This window comes from Battus philenor, unplaced genomic scaffold (assembly GCF_028537555.1).
Source record: "Battus philenor isolate CCGP_79_NKW_IND1 unplaced genomic scaffold, ilBatPhil1.0.hap1 SCAF_24, whole genome shotgun sequence".
Taxonomy (NCBI): Eukaryota; Metazoa; Arthropoda; class Insecta; order Lepidoptera; family Papilionidae; genus Battus; species Battus philenor.
The window spans coordinates 9821163-9842775 of record NW_027181687.1 but is presented as its reverse complement, the minus strand read 5'-3'; the positions used below and the strand labels follow the sequence as shown (position 1 = coordinate 9842775).

The 21613-nt window shown below is 32.3% G+C and overlaps 2 protein-coding genes across 2 annotated transcripts in view; one reads left to right on the top strand and one right to left on the bottom strand.

The window, feature by feature from the left end:
* Positions 1-550, bottom strand: part of LOC137924651 (uncharacterized) — a 33423-nt gene extending 32873 nt beyond the window's left edge. The window contains exon 1 of the mRNA XM_068768072.1: positions 270-550. The gene's annotated coding sequence lies outside the window, so the exon portion shown is untranslated. The remainder of the gene's footprint in view (positions 1-269) is intronic.
* Positions 551-3065: 2515 nt separating this feature from the next.
* On the top strand, positions 3066-3449 carry LOC137924529 (uncharacterized). Its single transcript, XM_068767918.1, has one exon. The coding sequence runs from the start codon at positions 3066-3068 to the stop codon at positions 3447-3449; it is 384 nt and encodes a 127-aa protein (XP_068624019.1).
* The last annotated feature ends 18164 nt before the right edge of the window (positions 3450-21613 follow it).

The following is a 21613-nucleotide window of genomic DNA, read 5'->3' as shown; positions in this document are numbered from 1 at the left end:
AAGTTGAAAATGAAATTGCATTTATATTTCATTTTACATCCCACAACCCTAGGCTTAAATCGGTGAAAAGAAGTAAGACATAAATATCACTATTTTATATAAATAATCAGATTATTAATGTATTATAAAACTGAATATATTTTATAGTAATAAATATCTGTAATTCATGGGTTAATAGGTTACTTTTGCATATATATATAAACGCAGTGATATTAATACTGTATGATAATTGAAAAATGCGGATAAAAACATTAATAATATAATCTCACCAGTGATAAATTAATTCCAACAGGAAACAGATCGAAATATGCACTCGATAAACAACTCTGCATAATAGTAAAAATATTCGGAAATGTCTCCACGGTCTAACTTCCCCGCTTTCTATTTCGATAAATAAAACATTACACAATATAAACTAATTAAGAACACTTTATATTCCACTCGTTATTTTATCGCACACGAAAACACAAGTATTTGTTTATAATACCGAATCTATTTCGAACGTTTAGTAAAGTTTTGGCGCAAAATGTTGACAAACAGTCAACCACCACATACGTCTATCGTAGTGAAACTGACGACGTGATACCGCGGCGGTGTACGCTTCGGTGATTCATTGAGGCAACCAGCGGGAATGATCCAAGTTACAACACTTAGCGGGAGAGAAAACTCGGTAAAAATATATATATTTATACAAAAATATATGGCAGAATGCAAAATATAAAAAAAATATTGTGACTCGATACTACATGTCCTTGCAGACTTAGTACTATTAAAAATAAATTAATGCTACATATTTGGAAGTGATCAATTTATTTATGCTTGAAAATATGTGCACTAGTGATTTTTCTGACATTTGGGCTACACACTTACTTCTTTAAAGCTTTATCATCTTTAACCATTTACCGTGTTTCATATTACATTCTACTTTAAATTGTTTGTAATGATTATAAATAATTCATGAAATATCGTACAAGAGCTCTTTTTGAGAGAAACTAAATTTAAACATCAACTTCTACTTAAAATAAATGCCTATGAGTATTCAAAACGCGCTCTTATCAGAGAAGAAATAAGTTTTGTAATTATGTAATGGTTATTTTAGTAAATATCCTGTATTCAGTAATTATATTAATTCATTTACAAAATTTACTATCATTTAAAGATAGAATGTGTGCAAAATTTAGTACCAAATTCTTTTTAAATTAATAATTTGACAACACAGATTTATTAAATGAAAGTGTATTATAAAAGCGTATATATATATGGAGTTTTATGAAGCCCAAAGAAAAGTATGTTAAATTTTTATTTATTTCTACTACTAACCTTATGTATAGAAAAGAGGCTTTGCGGCGACCGAAAACCGGTTCTTCATATGGAACTATACTTTTGTTTCGTTTAGTATTATATCTATTGTAAAAAACAAAAAAAAAAAACAAATTAATAATTTATTAACACCTAGCGTATTTATTAGAAATATTTAGATTAGTAATGATTTTAAAAATATATTGCTTCAAAAAATACTACACTTTATTTGCTGTGTACTATATAAGTTAGGGAATCGCTTGTCACTTGGGCCAACGCCTATATCGCCATAGCCTGAGGAGATTTATACCGAATTTAAAATGACTACCGTCCAGTTCCACGTGACGCGCGGGTTATTACACGGGCAATAATCGAGACGATGTTATGGCTTATAATTTATGAGTAGGGCATTCCGATACACATGGAAGCTCTGTGTATTAAAGATTTCCTTGTTTTTTACTGATTTTAATGCGGTAACATATCACGAAAACCGTTATGGTATATATATAGGGTTCTCTGTAAAAAGAGAAAGTTTCATCTACCATCGTCCATCCTGGCTGTACGAAAGCTATACAGGATGATAGGTTATAGGTGCAAAAGCTTTAAAGGGGTAAATGTATTGCACATATGTCAGAAAAAGGCCTAAAAGTTTTTACATCTGTTTCCAAACATTCTGTATTAATTTATCTCTATTTATTATCTGTTAATTAAAACTCTATTGTAACGCGAGCCAATATCTTCTTGCAATATGAGTTTTCACTATTCACCGGTTAAAAAAATGCGACTCAATTCCTATATTCGCGGCTAATTAGTACATACACATATAATAAAAGGATCTGAATAGCTATTCCACCCAGTATCCTTTGTAAAATTCGTCAAATGGACTAATAAACACAGAAAAATAGATCTAATTACAACATAACCTAAGGTATGTTGTTAAATGAAGTCATATTGCATAAGCATATTGCTAATGCAACTGCTGCGTATCAATCTAAATTAAAGTACCTTTTAAAAATGCCATGCAAGAATAAATCAAAAAATTCTTCAAACCATTGTTCACGCCTTAAGATCAATGTGTTCAAAAACTTCAATTAATTTTTTTTATAATTTTTTTTTCTTTAATTTGTCACCTAGGAACGTATATAATTCCATACAAATTTACATTCCGTATTCACTGTTTCTGCATTCGCGGAATATTTAGGGAACATGTATCTCGCGAATGAAAAGTTTATTGTATTCCAAATTTGAAAACGCTTTTTCTTACTATGTTAACATTAAGTTATTTATTGTTTCTAAAAAAATTTTTTTGGACAAGTTATAACTTATATTTATTGTCAGCAAATGAGCTATACATTCTTCTATTTAAAACCTTAACGCCAATAACCAATAAGCCTGTAGATATAGGTATAATAAAAAAATTACAAGGCAGTAACAAGCTGACAAATCAATTCACATATTAAATGGAATAACTTAGAAACGGATAGATTCAATTAATTTCGACATATTTGGTTTTGTATCGCACGCGACCAAGTTCTACTATGAACTTTGATATAGTAACAAATTTAACTTACATTCAATAATGTAGAAAATAACCTTTACTGCACCGTAATAAGACATATTTCTAAGTTTGCCAGATGAATATATATATTAACATGGTTTGCAACTAATTAGACACATGGTTGAAAAAATGGTTCAGTATATTAGTGTACAATTAAACAATTATTCAGGACTAGAAGTATAGCATCCCATTTGTTGCTAATTATGGAATGGTATACCCTATTCAAGTCCAAGTCTTCGTTAGCAACTTTCTTCAAGATATTCTCGGTGTATACTGGCCTGAGAAAGTTTCAAACATAGATCTCTCGAAACTCTGCGGTGAGATACCCATCGACCAGCAGATCGAACGTCACAAGTGGAACTGGATAGGCCACACGCTCCGAAGGGACTCTGATCACATACCGAGGCAAGCCTTAGAATGGAATCCTCAAGGAAAGCGCAGACGTGGCCATCCAAAGCAGACCTGGCGGCGGACCGTCACTGTAGAAGTGAAGGCAGTTGGAATGACGTGGAGGGAAGTAAAACGCGAAGTTCAAGACCGCTCGGGATGGCGACGTACCGTGGACACCCTCTGCCCCCTTTTGGGGATATAGGAATAAATGATGAATAATGATACCCTGTTCAAATGTATAATGGTTTTCGAAATAATAAATGACGTAATGATAATATAGTTACAAAAATATTTTCAAAATTTGAATTACTTAAATCAATAATCTTTATTTATCTGTCTTTGTAGATTTTTTACTACCAGAATTTGTTGGCTTTTGTTTTCAATAGTAAACTAAATAAATGTTACATATTATAGATAGATTTCACGGAATGATTGCAAATAGTTGTGAAAGCTTTAACACTTTGAGCTGACAAACAAGTTACACATTCACACATTAAAAGCGCACACCTATAGCACACCATTCTATACACACCGCATGATATAGGAAAAACTAATCATTATTGTTATATGAAGCATTAATTGATTCTTGTATAAACAAAAGCATTTAGTAAAAATAGTGACATTCAACTCAATTTGATTCTACAAACAAGTTAATGTTAATATAAATAAATTTTACTTTATGATTATTGAATTTTATTCACGTACAATATTATTCGTTTAACCCTTAATAGCCTGATTTACGAAAGTGATTTTTTTAATATTACTGTGTTTGCTTGAGGGTCTAGATGAAGGGAAAAATAGATTTTTCTTTATTTCGTTGGAAAGAATATTATACAACAGTAAAATTCGTACAGCCAACCTATAAAAAAACTAATAGTAATGTGAACATTCGGTTTAAAAGATTGGTATCAAAATTGAAACTCTAGGCTATTAAGGGTTAAACTCATAGAGGCCCCCTGCAAGGCTTTGGTCTCTTCCTGAGATCTATGGGGGTATATACCATTATCACCACGCTTGGCAAGCAAGTTGGCGACCGCAGTGTGGTATTATGGTACGCAGAGGATACTGCTGCCCATTATCAGGAAGCTTATTTGTGAGCAATGGCAATCCTATATAATTAATACACAAAGTGTGTACTATTTAGGATTGTATTCCGAGATTTGAACCTACGACCTACGATCGCAAATATCAGTCCTTATCTCTGGGCTACCACTGCTTAAAGCATGCATAAACAATAATTTTCCAAGTTCCCACTCTGCAGTATTAAATATCTAATCCAGGATGTTTTGAATTTAATTATAACCCTAGTCCACCTGGTGGAGGACCCACGCCGTGTAGACACATCTCGTTTCAATTTTTTTGTTTCTTCTTACTCTGCTAACACATTTTTATATCTCTTTCTTTAATTTGAATGGTACCTTTCGTTGCCATATATACGTATTGTACACTTTAAAATTATATACATTAATTACTGAACTTTTAAACATTATCGTGGTACAAGTTACTCCACCAATTATGAAGCCAATGTCTAGAAGTCACGAAAGGCATCGCACAACCTTGTATTTACAATTTAAATACAATTGAAGCTAAGAGCGCCAAGTAGCTGGAATGACTGACTCCTTTTTAAACACTTTAATATCACCTCTCTGGTGAGCTTATAGAAAATGTATGTTCCATTATAGCAACCGAGAATCTGATAAAAATCGGTAAAAAAACTTTTAAGTTAAACGGTTTTTAAACGATTTTATTTGATACCCATATTGTGGTGGTTGTGGAAAAATATGTACATAGTCCGCCAAATTGGAACGGCGTCCATCTTGAATTTTAAATTTTGACATAATCATCGTGTTTTACTAGTGTAGCCCTTTCATTTGATACCCATATTGAGGGGGTTAAGGAAAAATATGTAATCTGCCATTTTGTATCGGCGGCCATCTTAGATTTATAATGTTATTGATTTTATTATATTGTATTGTCATCTATATTAAATGTGTGTACCAAATTTCAGATCAATCAGACAACGGGAAGGTGCTTAAATTTCAATTTCTAAGTTTGACCCAAATAAATTCCGTACGGGTTGAACTAAATATAACCGTTTAAAAACAAAAACACGTTTCTTTGTTTTACTTGACGATGCATAATCATAAAGTAGAATTGATCTATCTGAATAATAAATATTCGTCTATAAAATCATACCATATTAACGAGACGAGGAGGTCATTGACCTGATACTGATGATGCAGTGGATTCTTCTAGAAGGAACCGCTGTTGGAATTTTTATCGCCGCCTCTTTTCCCGGCACTAACGCTTTTCGAGATAATAGTAATATATTTTAGTAAGTAATATACTTAAATGTCCCTGCCATAGACTTTATTTACTCCTTCGTAATACAATTTATTCTTTTCTGAAACGCGCTCCCCCTTCATATTAGGATGTTTAGGAATCGTTGCGCATTCAATTTCAATTTCAAATTCAAAGGTTCGGATGCTGTTGATTGACAAGCTGACGAAATAATCAAGGTAATTGGAGGCGCTTTTTTTCTTATTTGGCCCCCGTTACTGAGGTCAGCTCGTTCCTCACCCTATTTTGTTGTTAACAGAACGAACGGAACAGAATGATAGAAAGGAACTAAAATTGTACCCTTATGCCTTGCAGCGGACATCTAATGGTCGACATAATGATGATAATGATAAGGACTATCCTCAAGAGAAGAATGTCAGTATAGTCAAATTTGGAATTATAATCAAATTATATTTCCCTTATGACATTCCTCTCTCTATTTTTAAGTTTATCCGTCAGAGTTACGGAGAGATTGTGTTTATTTACGACCGCGGACATACACCGATGCCTAATTAACTTGGAATTGCAATCTGTAGTCATTAATATTTACAAATGTGTTTACAAGTATGTCTAATTTTTTTAATTTTTGCTACACTATTGCGTGCAAAAATCACATCCCGATTTATGATATCTAATTGTTAACGAAATGGGAAGTATACCAGAGTCAAATGAAGTCTGTATATATTCATATTATTATTTAGATGAAGCATTTACAGTGATTATATGTAAGTAAAAGGAATAATGATGGTAAAACTCAATTTTATTGGACCAATATTAAATTACGCAAACGTAGAAATTCCTCAAATTAAAATAACGTGGTTTATGATCGCGTATTCATCTGAGTTGTGCTTCTAATAAACTCAGTTTTTATTTGTAACATTACGAATATGCTTGAAACTGTTAAGGAGATTCTTTAACAAACTGTGTTAAAATGTATTTCTTTGTTATTATTTATATGGATTTTAAAAGGTTTTAAAATTTTAAACGAATTTTTATTTGACGTTCTTTGGGGTTGTCATGCCTTGGATATCTTCGTCTATCGCCAGAGAAGAAGATGAAATATTCATGTATATATTGACGACGTCATAACTTTACAAAGAAATCGAACATTTAGTCCACCGTTTTAAAATATCTTCTTTTTAACTTAAGTTTAAATAGTGTAGTAAGTATTTGCTTCTTTAATCGCTTTTTGTCTGAGATTATCAATGCAATCGAATTCATAACGGCACAAGAGTACAGATACGTAGAACAGATAAAAAAATAACACGATATTAGGTCAATGGAACGCGTACAGTCACGCTCATAAATAAACCTTTAAAAAGTACTTTAAAAGTAGAGAGGTGATTTGTTTTCTTTTTTATAACTGAACAAAACCTATACTTATTGCTTGGTTTCGGTTTAAGTTGATAATATTGTCCCGGGGGCTTTTACAGCTCAATCGGAACTGAATTTACGGAGCGGAAGGTTTCTTGAATTTAAAAATAAAACAAAAGCCGGTCAGACGTATTCTAGTTGTATGATGATTAGGGGTACGGAAATTTCGTATTTAGGAAATAGATGCGAATAAATGCGAAAATTTCTTATAAATGCGAATAAATGCGAAATGTATGCAATTTTTCTGTTTTTCAAGATCATTTTTAAACGAGTTAATTGATGAATATACACACTTTCATAGGTAAATTCAGTGATGTCAACCCCGTATCATAGACCTCTAAGGCCTACGGGATATATTTCTTGGCTTACTTATCAGTTAAGAAGCTCTTTGTTTTGTGTAAAAGAAGTTTTACACAAAACAAAGAGCGTAATTAGGGATTTTTTTGACCAGAGGGGTCAGTTGAAAATCCCTAATTTTTAGAAAAACACCTTATCTTTTTTTCGAACTCTGCCATCAATGGGCTAATCCATGAACTCATTAATAAAAATATAAATCATAATATGCATGACAATTTGTTGGCCGTCAAATGCAACTTTTCGTCCTTTGATGGAGCAGAATCTAATACAGAGTATTTGACATCCAACTTTACATAGTGGACGCTTAACTCATCTTTAAAATATACAATGTCGTCGTAACAAACTAAAAAAGAACGCTTAAGGTTGCGAATATTAATTTTTTTACGATTTTTTAATTAACTAAACTTGTCAAATGTTAAGGCATGCACCTTTAATTTTGAAAAATTTTTGTCGAAAAATGCCTATTACCCCAAATTTAATAAGTTTTAAAGTATAAATGCGAAATTAATGCGAAATTTGCAATGTTTGAAAAATTTAAATGCGAAATTGGTGATTTTTTTTTGCGAAAATTCCGTACCTCTAATGATGATGTTCGCTGCTCCTATTGACAATATAACATAGCTTTTTATTTAAGTTAGTTAAGTTTATATATATATATATATATATAAACTTAACTAACTTAAATAAAAAGACATTTGTGTCGGAGAAGTTAGTATTTATATATATATATATATATATATATATATACTAACTTCTCCGACACAAATGTCAAATGTCAATAAAAATTATGACATAAATAGGTATAATATATAAAATGTATATATATATATATATATATACATTTGACATGCGTGAATGTGTATTTATATATGTACATCTCTATCATAGCTGAAGTAAACCACTTGTGACAAATTAATTTCAGTTCATTCTGCTCAAAGAAAAATTTTATTAAGGGTTCTGACAACTCTATGAGTTGTGGCAACGTTCGCCAATGGGCGTTTCTTGAAGTGTCTGTTGCAACGGCGTGAAGGCAAGTCGCATGTCAAACATGTTGTTTTATTCGTTCAAAAGGTGCCGTCGGCCGGGACCCGTGGGTTAACAATTGAAAGCTGGGTTATATAGTAGGTTCTAGTGATGCAGGTACCATGATAGCCATGATGACTAGTCTTAAACTACCAGTATCCCATTACTTCTTGTGACTTTGACTTTACCACGGCGCGTCTACTGGCACGTGTTCACCACTCAAAAATTTAAAACGATACTGTAATAATATTAAAAAAAATCTTTCTCTATTTATTACAACTGTATCTTTTGTCTCTGTGTATTATTTAATTTTAATTTATTAAACTATAATGTAATAATTCAAGAATACAGAGTTAAAATAATTTTGTTAATCTTTTAAAGTTGGGTGTCATTTAAGGGTTTTAAATTGATTGTTAGTAAATGAATTATTCTTTTACTGAAATAAAATAAATCGCCTTCACCAATGTTTTAAAAAATAGTTTATACTTATATATTGCCCTTTATAAATAATCATTTCTGTACGCGACTGTACGCGACTGTACACATTGTTGTACTAGGAACTTAAATGTCATAAAAGAAGTTGAACTCGAATCGTAATAACTTACATTAACTCATTGTGAATGTTTTTTTTATAACATTAATCACAAAGTAGGTTAATATTTCGAATATTATTGTACTGAATGTGTTATTATAGGTGGAATGTATTTAAAAGGGTAAATGTATAGCAAATTTGTCAGAGAAAATCTTTAAAGCTTTTATACCTATCTTACAATTACCTATTACACAGTGATTACTCTGGAATATGTTAAATTAATTTCCGGTTTAACTATCGGAAGTACTTCTGGCAGTACTAAGTCAACAGGAAAAGATAGTAAAAAATATATTTTAATATGTAGTTATCCATATTTTCAAAAGTACTTACTATATTATAATTTCATTATTTATTATTTCTGTAACCATTGGATGCTTGGTTGCAAGCGGCTTCCATGCAACATCCTTCGACCTTAACAAAGTCGTATATGCACTTTGTGCGTGGAAATTCTGCGCTATGCTTTCTGAACTGTGGTCTCCACACCAGAAAGGCACCAACGGCTACCTCTTCTGCGCGCTATGCAGCCTGTACACTGCAACATCAAGTTACCAGTCCGCTAGGCTGTGTGGGTTACTTATGTTCGTCTACGAATTTTTTTATGGATCTCTTTACAGAAACTAAATATCTGGGCACACTTTAGAGAATCAGATTGTCTTTGGATTACATATTCCACCGGGATTAGTATTTTGAGCGAACTAATAGAGAATGTCAATAAGCACGAAGGTACTTGTAAAAAGGGTGAATAAATAAATAATACCGTTCTGTGACGCTCGACATGGTCATTATCTGTTCTTACGTACCACTTGTGAATTTTAAAGTATATTTACGTTTGTATTAACGTTACATTGTTAAGTAGTTTACGTAAATCTATAAGTACGTGTCATATTACTTAGACGTCGATTGTGAAGACTGAACTTACTCAAGTTATTCAACCGAATGTGTAAATATATTATATTTACCTTGTAATTCATTATTATTAGGGCTATGGATGTTTAATGCTATTTTGATGTTACATAACTTTTATCCATAATACAAGACTAACAAGAGTCCGAATTATGTAAGTCATTTCTTCAACGAGATTTATTTATATAATTCTTTATGAATATTAAGATATATGAAAAGAAAATAAATCTTTTGAAATAGTCAAAAGAAATAAAAATGAGTTTTAACGTAAACGAAGAGACAGCTTTGGGTGCAACTCGTCACCAGCCGAATATTGATAATGAATCATTTTTACAAGGTATGAAGTCGGAAAGTCACTGGATACGGGCAGTGGAAGACCGGTAATCATGTCGACCTGTGGAGAAAGCCTATGCTTTGTAGTGGGTGTCTATAGTACATGATGATGATGGTGGTGATGGTGATGTACTAAAACAATATACATAAGAGAAACAGTTACAAATGTTAAGTACTAATAAAATATTATAGAATCAAAAATATTAATAATAAAGTGACAAGTCTCTCCAACCTTATTAATTCAGTGCAGTGTATTTCAGAAGAAAACACAATAAAAAGTTTTTACACGTAAATTATAAATCAAAGTATTGTTATGACATTTAATGGAATCAGGCGTTACCTTGCGGAAGTCCAGATTAGTGCCAAACACAGAGTCTCTCTGTGTTTGCACTACTAGACTGTGTAACATAACTCCGGAAGATGCCCCGTGGAGGAGTAAAACACGTGTTGAGTGAATTGGACGGTGGCGGTTGTATAATTCGCATTGTCTGCCGCATACGCATTTATCAGCGGGCTGGCGGGCGGTGCACTTTGTTGCACGACTACCACTGCATGTACGGAAGTGGCTAAATAGCCTTTTCTTACTTAGATTGTTATGACATTAAGGACCGAAACGAAATCTGTAAAGCATACGTCTGTGACCGCACGTTTTATGGCCAATTTAAACCGTCTTAAATCATCATGACTTTGTTATTTATAAAGCGATCCTTGTGAAACTCTTTGAAATTACACGAAAGAGTGCATTATAGGTATTAAAATATGTTTTTAATAATTATAATAACTTTTTTACTTAAAAAATGATCATGTAAGACATTTTTGGAAATTATAAAATTGAATGCAATTTAGGTATTTAAAACAATAGTTAAACTTTTTAAAACATAAATTTCACTATGTGTTGTGTAAAATTGATGTAAACATTTTACACAAAGTAAAATACAAAATGTTAAAATAGCTGACGCCTAAAGGCAACGTGTACAAAACACGGTTCATTACGTGATCCATTTCTAATAGACGGAACACGAAACACGAGAAAACTCGTGAGTAGTCTATAATGTGTTATGAAAAGTTTTTTCACGTCCTCAGATTAGTTGATATTTACGCCAGTTAGCTGATGTCATATGATAATTTTAACCCATTTCTCTCTTCTTGCTTAATACAACGACGATCCGTTTGAGATAAAGACAACTTCATCATGTCAGCTGATAAAAGCCTACAGCAAGGCATTAGCCAAAAGATCGACACCATAACCTGTTTGACCCCTGTCTGCCCCCAATCCACCCAATGGCATCAATACATCGATTCAGTCTAATTCCAGAAGTAAACTTCCGAATGTCACCAACAAATGTCCTTTCCTGATCATGTGATTGACCGTGAGTCGATCACATGTTCAACCCAATGCCATCTATAAACGTATTCTATTAGACGTGTACAAGCAATGAAAAACTGTAGTTTGCAAGCAAATATAGTCCACAAGATACATAAGGGGGAATTCACACTATCATCTCATGATTAATTTCCTAATTTAAAATATACACGATGTTTATAGATGTAAAAGCTTTGAAAGCGTGAATGTATAACTAATTCGCTATAAATAGTGAGGTACCTCTGCACTACACTATCCAAAAATAAATGGTATCACAAACAATATACAACATATTGATAATATTGCTAGAAACAGCGTATTAAAATGAATTATTGTTTACTATCTATCCCTGCAGACAGTAACCCCAAAAGTTATTGGACTGTCGCGTTCCAATACAAAAATTAAATTAATATAACAAATTTTAGAGTCATCACTTTATATAGGGTGTTGGTTAGAATTGATGTTATAACTTTAAATCTTCTATAATGAATCATACTGTATATATCAGAGAAATATTTATAAAGGAATAGAGAAGTAGAGTAATAAAAGAGAAGTAACCTTTGTCAATTACAACAAACTCTTCTTACAACATAGTTTCAAAGAAACTGGCAAATGTTTTTATATCTTACAGATGTTCATTTTTCTCTTCACGACTTCAGTTCAATTTTGTTGTTAATTTGTTTTCGTAATTGTTTTCAAGCAAGACAGGTTTAATATAAAAATGAGTGAATTTGAGTCAGATTTGATTCGCGCCATTGCATTGATTTCTTATCAACCACAAAAAAAACTTGTTTATTGTACATAACACTTCACTTCGTGCAGTGATAGCTCAGTGGTAGAGGACTGAGACATACGATCGTGGGTCGCGGGTTTGATTCCCGGGATAAAGAAAAGAAAATATATAAGAATGTGTAATACACACATCGTGCATTAATTACGTAGGATTGGCATTGCTAAGACAAAAGTTTCTAAAGAATGGCAGCAATATTCTTACCATAATACCACACTGCGCCACAATCGCCTACCCGTCTGCGAAGTGTAACGATTATGGTAAATCTCCTCAAGATTTCTTTGTGAAGCCCTATAGCAGTAGGCGTCTATAGGATAAATAAATAATAATGTTGTACTTGAATAAAATTCAATGACCATAAAGTACCGTTAATTATTTTGTCATTTACTTGTTTGTAGAATCAAATCGGGTTAACTCAAGTTACTTTATGTACTAAACTAAGTTTTTGTTTGTACAATAATCAACTAATGTCCCAAAAGGAAGCCTATGTTTTGCAATGAGTGTCTACGGGTTGAGACGATGATTTCACTTTACTTCCTACCCTTATGCATAAATCAGAACTTAAAGATAGACCCTTCCTTTCACTAGCTATGCCTAGAGTATAATAATTTAATTATAAATTAAAACATTTACTACCCCTTAATGTATGTTTAATATTTGAATCCTGTTTACGTTCAGAAAAATACCTAAACTCATGTAATATAATGGCTCGGCATGGTCACAAGTCAAGTTGGTAGACGACACATTTGCCTGAATTTAAATCTAGGGATATGTAAATTCTTTCATGATATTTTACTTCATGGTTTATGCCGTATATGATTTTTGATTATGTATGAAACTACAATAGAAATTCATACTAACCACTAAGCTATCACTGCTTTCTTGCAGTGTTATGTAGGATTAATCTTGTAATTCAAATAAGGATCACACTAGGTTAGTTACGTACGTACAAAAAAGCAATTATAGTTTATTTACAATTAGTATTTCACTTAAAACTTTTAGAAATCTCCATTGCCAAAGATTCAAGTTCAAATATTGAAAAACTTGGGATGCAGGCTGCTTTCAACTGCTCCCATTGAAAATCTACGGTGCAGATATATCCAGCAGTGAAATTTATTCAGCAGAATTGATTTCTTGTTAATATCTTTTTATTTATTTTACCTGCACTCAATCATATACATGAAACATGCAAAGATTTTAAAAGAATAAAATAAAAAGTGTTAGTGCATAATTATTCCCGCGACAATAACTATATCGTCGGTCTATAACAGCGGAATGTCTTAAAAAATATGTATAATCCAATTAATTTTCTTAAATTAATAGGATTAGACAGATTAAATATTGTTATATCATTTTCATTGTTCCAAGGGATATAAAGGTTCTATAAACCGAAATAATTTTTTTACATACAGGAAATATTTCGTGTACATTGCATACTTAGTAAAGAACGCTCATTTTGTAACTAAATTGTAACTAATTGAGGAAGGAAATGATTTAAAACGCACAGGAACGTGTTATTCGTGTGGCGAGAAACTTAAAATTTTAATGAGATGTGTATTCTAATTATTTTTCAATGCTTTTTACTGCCTAAAACATGTTATTGTATCGTAAAAAAAGAACGAATAGTCGTCTCTATTTATATTAAAAATTACATTCTATGAAGTAACAAGCGTAAAGAAAAAATATTTAAGTTAGAAATTCTTTTTCGTTCCGTATAGCATCCGTACCTTTGCATTTGCGTTTAATATTTTCGAATTATTTCATGTTACAATGTTTACTAAGTTTTTTTGCCACATAGTAAGTAGAACAGATGGACCAGTGGGCCTTCAGATTCGGGAGTGGAGACCATGGACCAGCAAGGGTAGCGTTGGACGTTCACCAACTATGTGAACAGATGGCTATGGTAAGGTTGTCGGAAGATGCTAAATGCAGGCCGCTTCCAACCGGTGCTATGACTAAATGGTGATGATGTTGTAACATATTACAATTAAAATATTTTTAACTACTATCATTTAAGTGCCCTACACTACTAATTACTATAAAACTTATTAGAAAATAAACCTATATAAAACTGTTATCAAAAAGTATGGTAAAATTGTTAGTAAAATATAATTTCTTAATTTTTTCTTTTAAATCAATTTCATCCCATTCAAAGTAATCTCCGGCCGATAAAACGCATTTTGCCAACGCTTTTTACAGTCTTTAAAACAGTCGAAAAAGCCTTTTTCCTATACCGGTCTTCGAGAATTTCTTCGATACGGTTTTTATCTCCGCAATCGTGTCAAAACGGTGTCCCCGCATTGACTATTTGAGTTTTCTGATTAGCCAGAAGCCGCACGGAGCCAAATCAGAATACGGTGGTTGCGGAAAGATACGAGTTGAATCTTCGACGTTTTTTCTTTCTAAAAAAATGTGCGATTTTGGCACTAATCGAGATTTGAGGTCTTTGAGACACAAAACAACCTTCAAAATGGTTTGGGCTGAGTCAAAGGATATGCCAAGTTTTGGCAAACATATGCTTAATAGATGTTTAAGAGAGTCCTACCAACTCATTGATTTAAAAAAAAATATACCTGCCTTCATCATAATGAAATTCAAACCATTTAAAATTCCCGGAAATTCCTTTGCAGATTGAATCTCATAAAATTCTTTCTTAGTTTTATTTTTATATTATATATTTTTAATTTGTATTAATGATTTAGTTATCCTTTATTATTTATTATACATTTCTATGTCACAATTTTTATTCAGGTTTTTCTTTGTTTACTCAGAATAGTTATCTCACTTCTATTGACTTACTTCTTATTGCTTTTTTTACTGTTCCGAATTTTTTCCCGTAGTACTCCAGAAGGTTCTAGCCTCCTCCCTCACGGCTAACTAGTAACGCGATGTTACTTTCCTCTATTCCTTCCCAAAAGCAAAACTGGAATTCCGTTTGTTCCGCGCTAAACACGTGACAGCAGGTGATTATGTGCACCATGGTCTAGTCCACCCCTGAATGACTGGTGCACGAAAGACTATCCTTAAACTTAAGCCTATGAAGGTACTCGGAGAATCCTTCGTGCCCAGTGAACATTTGGAGCAGAACTGAGTCCAGCTCAACCTGACGATTCACACAGTAGGTTGTATATATATGGATTGGAATCATCATAGGCTTTCAGCTTGAACTGACCTCGCTAGTCTAATTGGTATTTCCCAACAAGTATTTAAAGGCTTTGCGTCTAAATGCAGTAAAGGGATTTCAATATCTTATCTAGAGAATAAGTTATATAGACTGTACTTTTGTTACGAATGGTTGTGTTGTAAAATGAGAATCCTTTCGAATGAACGAATGTAAGATAGCCTGCTTTTATGTTTATTATAATTGTATTTAGTTTATATATATATGGTTCTTAGGCTGTTGGCATCGAAAGAAAAAGATGTTGGTATAAATGTTTCATTTATTACATCAAAAATTTATTTAGCCTTGTCTACAAAAGTTTTTGTTTATTTATATGTTATATGTTAAATAATAATGTTGTTAAACTAGGTGCCGATTATAAATCAATTTAATGACATTACTTTGCCGAACAAAATTTTTGGTTAAGACACCTGCTCACCGAAATAATAGTGGCCATAAAAGAATCTGTCATGTTGCATACAGAGACTATTGAAGTCATTACTCTTTCGCATTATATAACTAATTAACCTATAGTAAGTGGATGCTTTAGGTTCATATGAGTAGATTATATCGGAGGACTAAAAAACATTTGAAAGTATGAATTTGAATAAAAGGAAGTATTTGATAATTAATATTTGTTAAACAACGGTAAATTAGATTTAATTTTCTAACCTCAAATTAATTGTCAGGATATTGTTTGTGCAACGATTCCTTGATGCGTGACGCGTAAGAAAGTGAAAGTGAAGCGACCGTCAGCGTGAGGTTTCCTTGTCCGTACGTGTCGTGCATCGTATGACGCAGCTAAAAGTGAACATTCTAGATGAGATATTAAATACAACATATTTATATTGCAGCGGTTAATACATATTCTACATGGGATATAGAATACAAGAAGCTTATATCGCTGCGGATTGTGTACGTCTTTTTTTTATAATGAGGCCTCCGCTGTTGGGACCTCTCCTTCCACCCCTATTTTGTTGGGAACAGGGTTTTTTGATTTATTTATTTTCGTCCTCGTCTTCCATAGTTCACAGTATTTTTTTTCTTCCTTCTATCATTCCATAATTCCATCTTCCTTTCTCAATCATTCAATTCCTTTCATCCATCCTCAAAAACTTCAGTTGTATTTTCTATAGCAGTATCACAGCTTTATTTAGTTTATTTATTTTTCTCTATACATCAATTTGTTTCACAGATTTTTACAATTTTTATTTTAATTTCATTAAATCTACCTTAATAAGATTAAATATATAATAAGACTTACAATATTTTATGTTTAACTATGTTTTATTCCTATTAATTACGTATTGTGCAAATTTCCTAAAGAATTTGGGGACGGACTCTATTGCATCCTTTTCCATTATAATGGAGGCGAGTGTGGCCTCCTCAATCTTTTTTCCTATCCGGCATTCGGTCTCGTACCGGAGCCCTCTAAATGCAGGACATTCTGCTACTTGGTGGATCACGGTCTGGTCCACGCCCGGTTCACAGAAGCACGAGGGGTCCTCCCTGAGCTTAAACCTATGAAGGTACTCAGAGAACCCCCCGTGCCCCGTGAAAAGCTGGACCAAGACCGCGTCCACCTCCATGCTACGCAGCGCGCGGGCAACGGCGTCCGGGAAGAATGTACGTCTCATTTAGTAGCGGATAATACAGAGTCTGAGCGAGATACATAGCACGAGAGGTTTATATCGATCGGATAATGGTCATTCTACATGGGATATAAAATACAAGAAGCTTATATAGCTGCGGATTGTTTACGTTTGGTTTAGCAGTTAATTTAGCAGCGGACAGTACAAAATCTGAGCGAGATACATAGCACGAGAGATATATATCGATTGGAGATTGGTCATTCTACATGAGATATAAAATACAAGAAGCTTATATGGCTGCGGATTATTTACATTTGATTTAGCAGCGGTTAGTACAAAATCTGAGCAGGATATATAACACAACAGAATTATATCGATCGGATAGTGTCCATTCTACATGGGATATAAAATACAAGAAGCTTATATCGCTGCGGATTGTGTACATCCGATTTAGCAGCGGATAATACATAGTCTGAGCGGGATACATAACACAAGAGGTTTATATCAATCTGATAATGGTCATTCTACATGGGATATAAAATACAAGAAGCTTATATCGCTGCGAATTGTGTACGTCTCATTTAGCAGCGGATAGTACAGAGTCTGAGCGGGATACATAACACAAGAGGTTTATATTGATCGGATAATGGTCATTCTACATGGGATATAAAATACAAGAAGCTTATATCGCTGCGGATTGTGTACATCAGATTTAGCAGATGATTTAGCAGCGGATAGTACAAAATCTGAGCGGGATATATAACACAACAGGTTTATTATAGTGTCCATTCTACATGGGATATAAAATACAAGAAGCTTATATCGAAGCAGATAGTATACTGTCTGGCATGAATATATAACACACGAAGGTTATGTCACAGCGGGTAGTCGTTCCGATATAGATACATAACACAAGAAGCTTTTATCATTATAAAACAAGTTTATGTCGCTGCGGATAATGCAAGCTCTTGCAGAAATTATTAATATTTACTGTTATGATTTAATAATTCGTGTACAGTGACCTTAATTATCATGTTTTAGTAATTCCAGCTACTTTAAAAAAAAATAATGACATTAATTAAATCGTGTTCGAAAATTAAATAAAAGTCACGTAAAAACCCTTCAATTAAGACATTTAAAAATAACTTTAAAGCAAAAATTTACAACAAAACCAATATGAAAACCTTCAAATATCGTTCAAGAGCATTGAAACTTGATGCTAAGAAAACAATTATCAGAATAAAAAAGATTAAATAAGAAACAATTACAGGCGGCCTTGTTTTTTCGTCGCAATTCATTAAACTTAACCTTTACTGAGCGATTTTCGTTCACAGCTGTCAAAAAATAATGCGTGCGTATCTTACGAATGCTTTTTATCAACTGATACTTAGTCATTCTTAAAAGTGTCTTTAACATAAATACAATGCTTTACATCTGTTATAAAATATATATAATTTTATTAAGATTTTAATCGAAAAGCATGCAAGATGATCCCTTAAATCTTATATCTAATATATAAAATTCTCGTGTCACGGTGTTTGAATTTGAACTCCTCCGAAACAGCTTGACCGATTTTTACCAAATTTTACATGCGTATTCAGTATGTCTGAGAATCGGCCACTATCTATTTTCCATACCCCTAAGTGATAAGGGTGGTCCACCCCTAAATTTTATTTTTAATTTTTTAGACATTTTTTTTGGTTTTTATTTTATTATGATACAGCATACAAAAATACATACAAACCTAAATTTTCACCCCTCTACGATCAACCCTTATCTTACATTTGTTAATTAAAAACTTTTTTTTTTTTTTGCAAAACAACGTTTGCGGGATCAGCTAGTTACTTATATTTTTCATCAGATGTTTCTTTTTATCTTTCTATACCTTCTATTCTCTTTCTGCAACGTATTTTTATTTATACTTCTGTAATAAAAATGAATAATCTCGTATACCAACCTCTTTTTAGAACTCTATTTATAAGGTTATTGTATTTTTTAATTTATAGATCAGTTGTAGAGCAGCGGTAAAGGACTGCGATTTTCGATTAATTTACAATCTAATATAATTCACACTTTATGCCTTAATTATATGTGATTGCTGACAAACAAGTTTCCAGAGGATGGGTAGCAGTCCTCTGCGTACAATAATATCACACTGCAATCGCCAACCCGCCTGCAACGCTAGGCGATTACGGTAATTCCCCCAACATATCTTTAAGGGAGGCCTATACCTTGTAGTTTCAATGTACTGAAACAATTTTCAACATAAGATTTTTATCTTATCCTTGTAACTTCTGTTCTATTTCTGCAATATACTTATTCATATTTCTGTTATGAAAACATATCTTCTATTCTACTTCTTCTTTTCTGCTGATGGATGCCCACTGCAAGGCATAGGCGTTCCCCAAAGATCGACAAGTGACTTCACGCTATCAAAATAAACAATCACTTATAATTACTTATTTTTACACTGTACTCATGGCTATTATAGTTATTTTAGTCACTAGGATTGTTTCTTTTACCTCGTTTTCTCTTTGTGCGACGTCTTTATTTACATTTAATAAATAAAAACAAATTATTCTTATAATTTCTTCTGCGGTAAATTTAAATTTATCATAAGTTTATTTATTTATTAGTAATAATTAGATGTGTTTTCTTTAAGCGTCACTAAAGAAGGCCGATTGAAAGATAACTGCATCCAGCTTCTTCCAACAGCCTTAAAAGTCATATGTCTACCTTGTGGGATGTCCTAATCTGCACTTACCGGTTGGAAGTCTCAGGTTTACAACCTAAGGCCTCAGTAGTCATTTGTTCTGTGCACTGTTTGGCTTTTCGACTGTCAATTTTCACACTGTACTCATTAGAGTATTTTAATATATTAAATCAAAATATTTTTTTCCTTATTCTTCCTTCTTTTATACTGTTTTGGCAACGTTCTTTATTTAAATTTTTGTATTTCAGTTCTTTTATAATTATTCTGCAACAATTTCTCCTATTAAATTAAAAAGTATTTTATATGTATTTTACAATGTCGTTTTTTACTTCTCGTAACTGATTTTATATTTTTAAGATAATTACACGTCACTTCTCGTATATCTAGATATATTGTGTGCATTCATTAAAATCTAGTCATGCACTGTGAGTAATCGTGCTTGAAGATTTTACAAACTAGCAAAACCTTGACAGGCGTGAAGGTTTTTCACGCCATGTTATCTTATTCTCGTACTAAAGAGGCGAAACGACAAAACACGATCTATGAGTTTAATATATCATTAACGTTTCATTGTAAGCTGCTGTCACTTGTGTATTTATATATATGATCTGTTTAAATTGTAATCTTTCGTTTATAAATGAATCGCCAAATGAATATATTATAATAAAACCTTGTATCGATTTTCTATAACATCACTATAAATCTTGTTTAAAGATCCATAGCTATCAACACACATATATATATATATATATATATATATATATATATATATATATATATATATATATATATATATCAACCAATTCAATATCGTTTTTGTTTTATTTTGTTGACAATACAAATGGTCTGTACATTAATTATACTTGTAGCCGTGCCTATTTGAAACAAATAAATAAGGATTTGGAAATTGCTTATGAAGAGGATTGGAACGATAGAAGTTAAATGGAAAATACTATATTATACTATACAAACCGAACGTCCGTCAATACGTAAACAGACGTGTTAGAATGCCATCAAAATAATAATATCTTGTATGGTACGAAATTGAAAACTTATTTTCGTAAATATTCGGCTCTAATTATTAATATTATTAATATTTGTACTACCAATGTTTAATTGAATAATGAGATTTTCAATATGAGTTATCAAACCGTAAACCAGGAAATTGTTTTTACAAAAAGGAAAATGACTCAACAATCCTTTACTTGGCAAAGTCATATAGTTGTATGTTCTTTTAACCGAATGCGTGAACACGCTGTCCTTATGAAAGAGAACTCTGCTGCGTGAACTTTTTTTCTTGAACTTTCTCCAGGGTTTTTTAACAAGCAAAGAAATGTGTACTGTACATATAATGTACCCTAAGTAACTATTTTCTTGGTTTCTAGAACAATTATTCCGTAATAAGTTGTTGTGATGAGGTCGTTAACAAATACGTAAGTGTTTGGGAGGGGGAGAAATCGCTTAGTGTGACAAGAGGTGACGCGAGGAAATGGTAGAGGTATACAGAAACTTGACGATGAGGTAAAATATTTCAATACTGATTATACAATAGGCATCTAAGAATATTGAACCCATATATGAAAAAAAAATTGTAAACATATTTAATTGCGTTGTATAACTTAATATTCTACCAGTCAACTAAATGTTGTGACCAGGTGATAGATTATTTTATAGTTTATGTATATACATATATATGCCACACTAGCATATATATACATATATATGTAGATAGACGTATATACCTAACACGTTTATCAGAAAAACTCCAATTCACAGCAGAGTACATACTTTTATTCTAAAATTTAAAATAAACCGCAGTGTTTTTA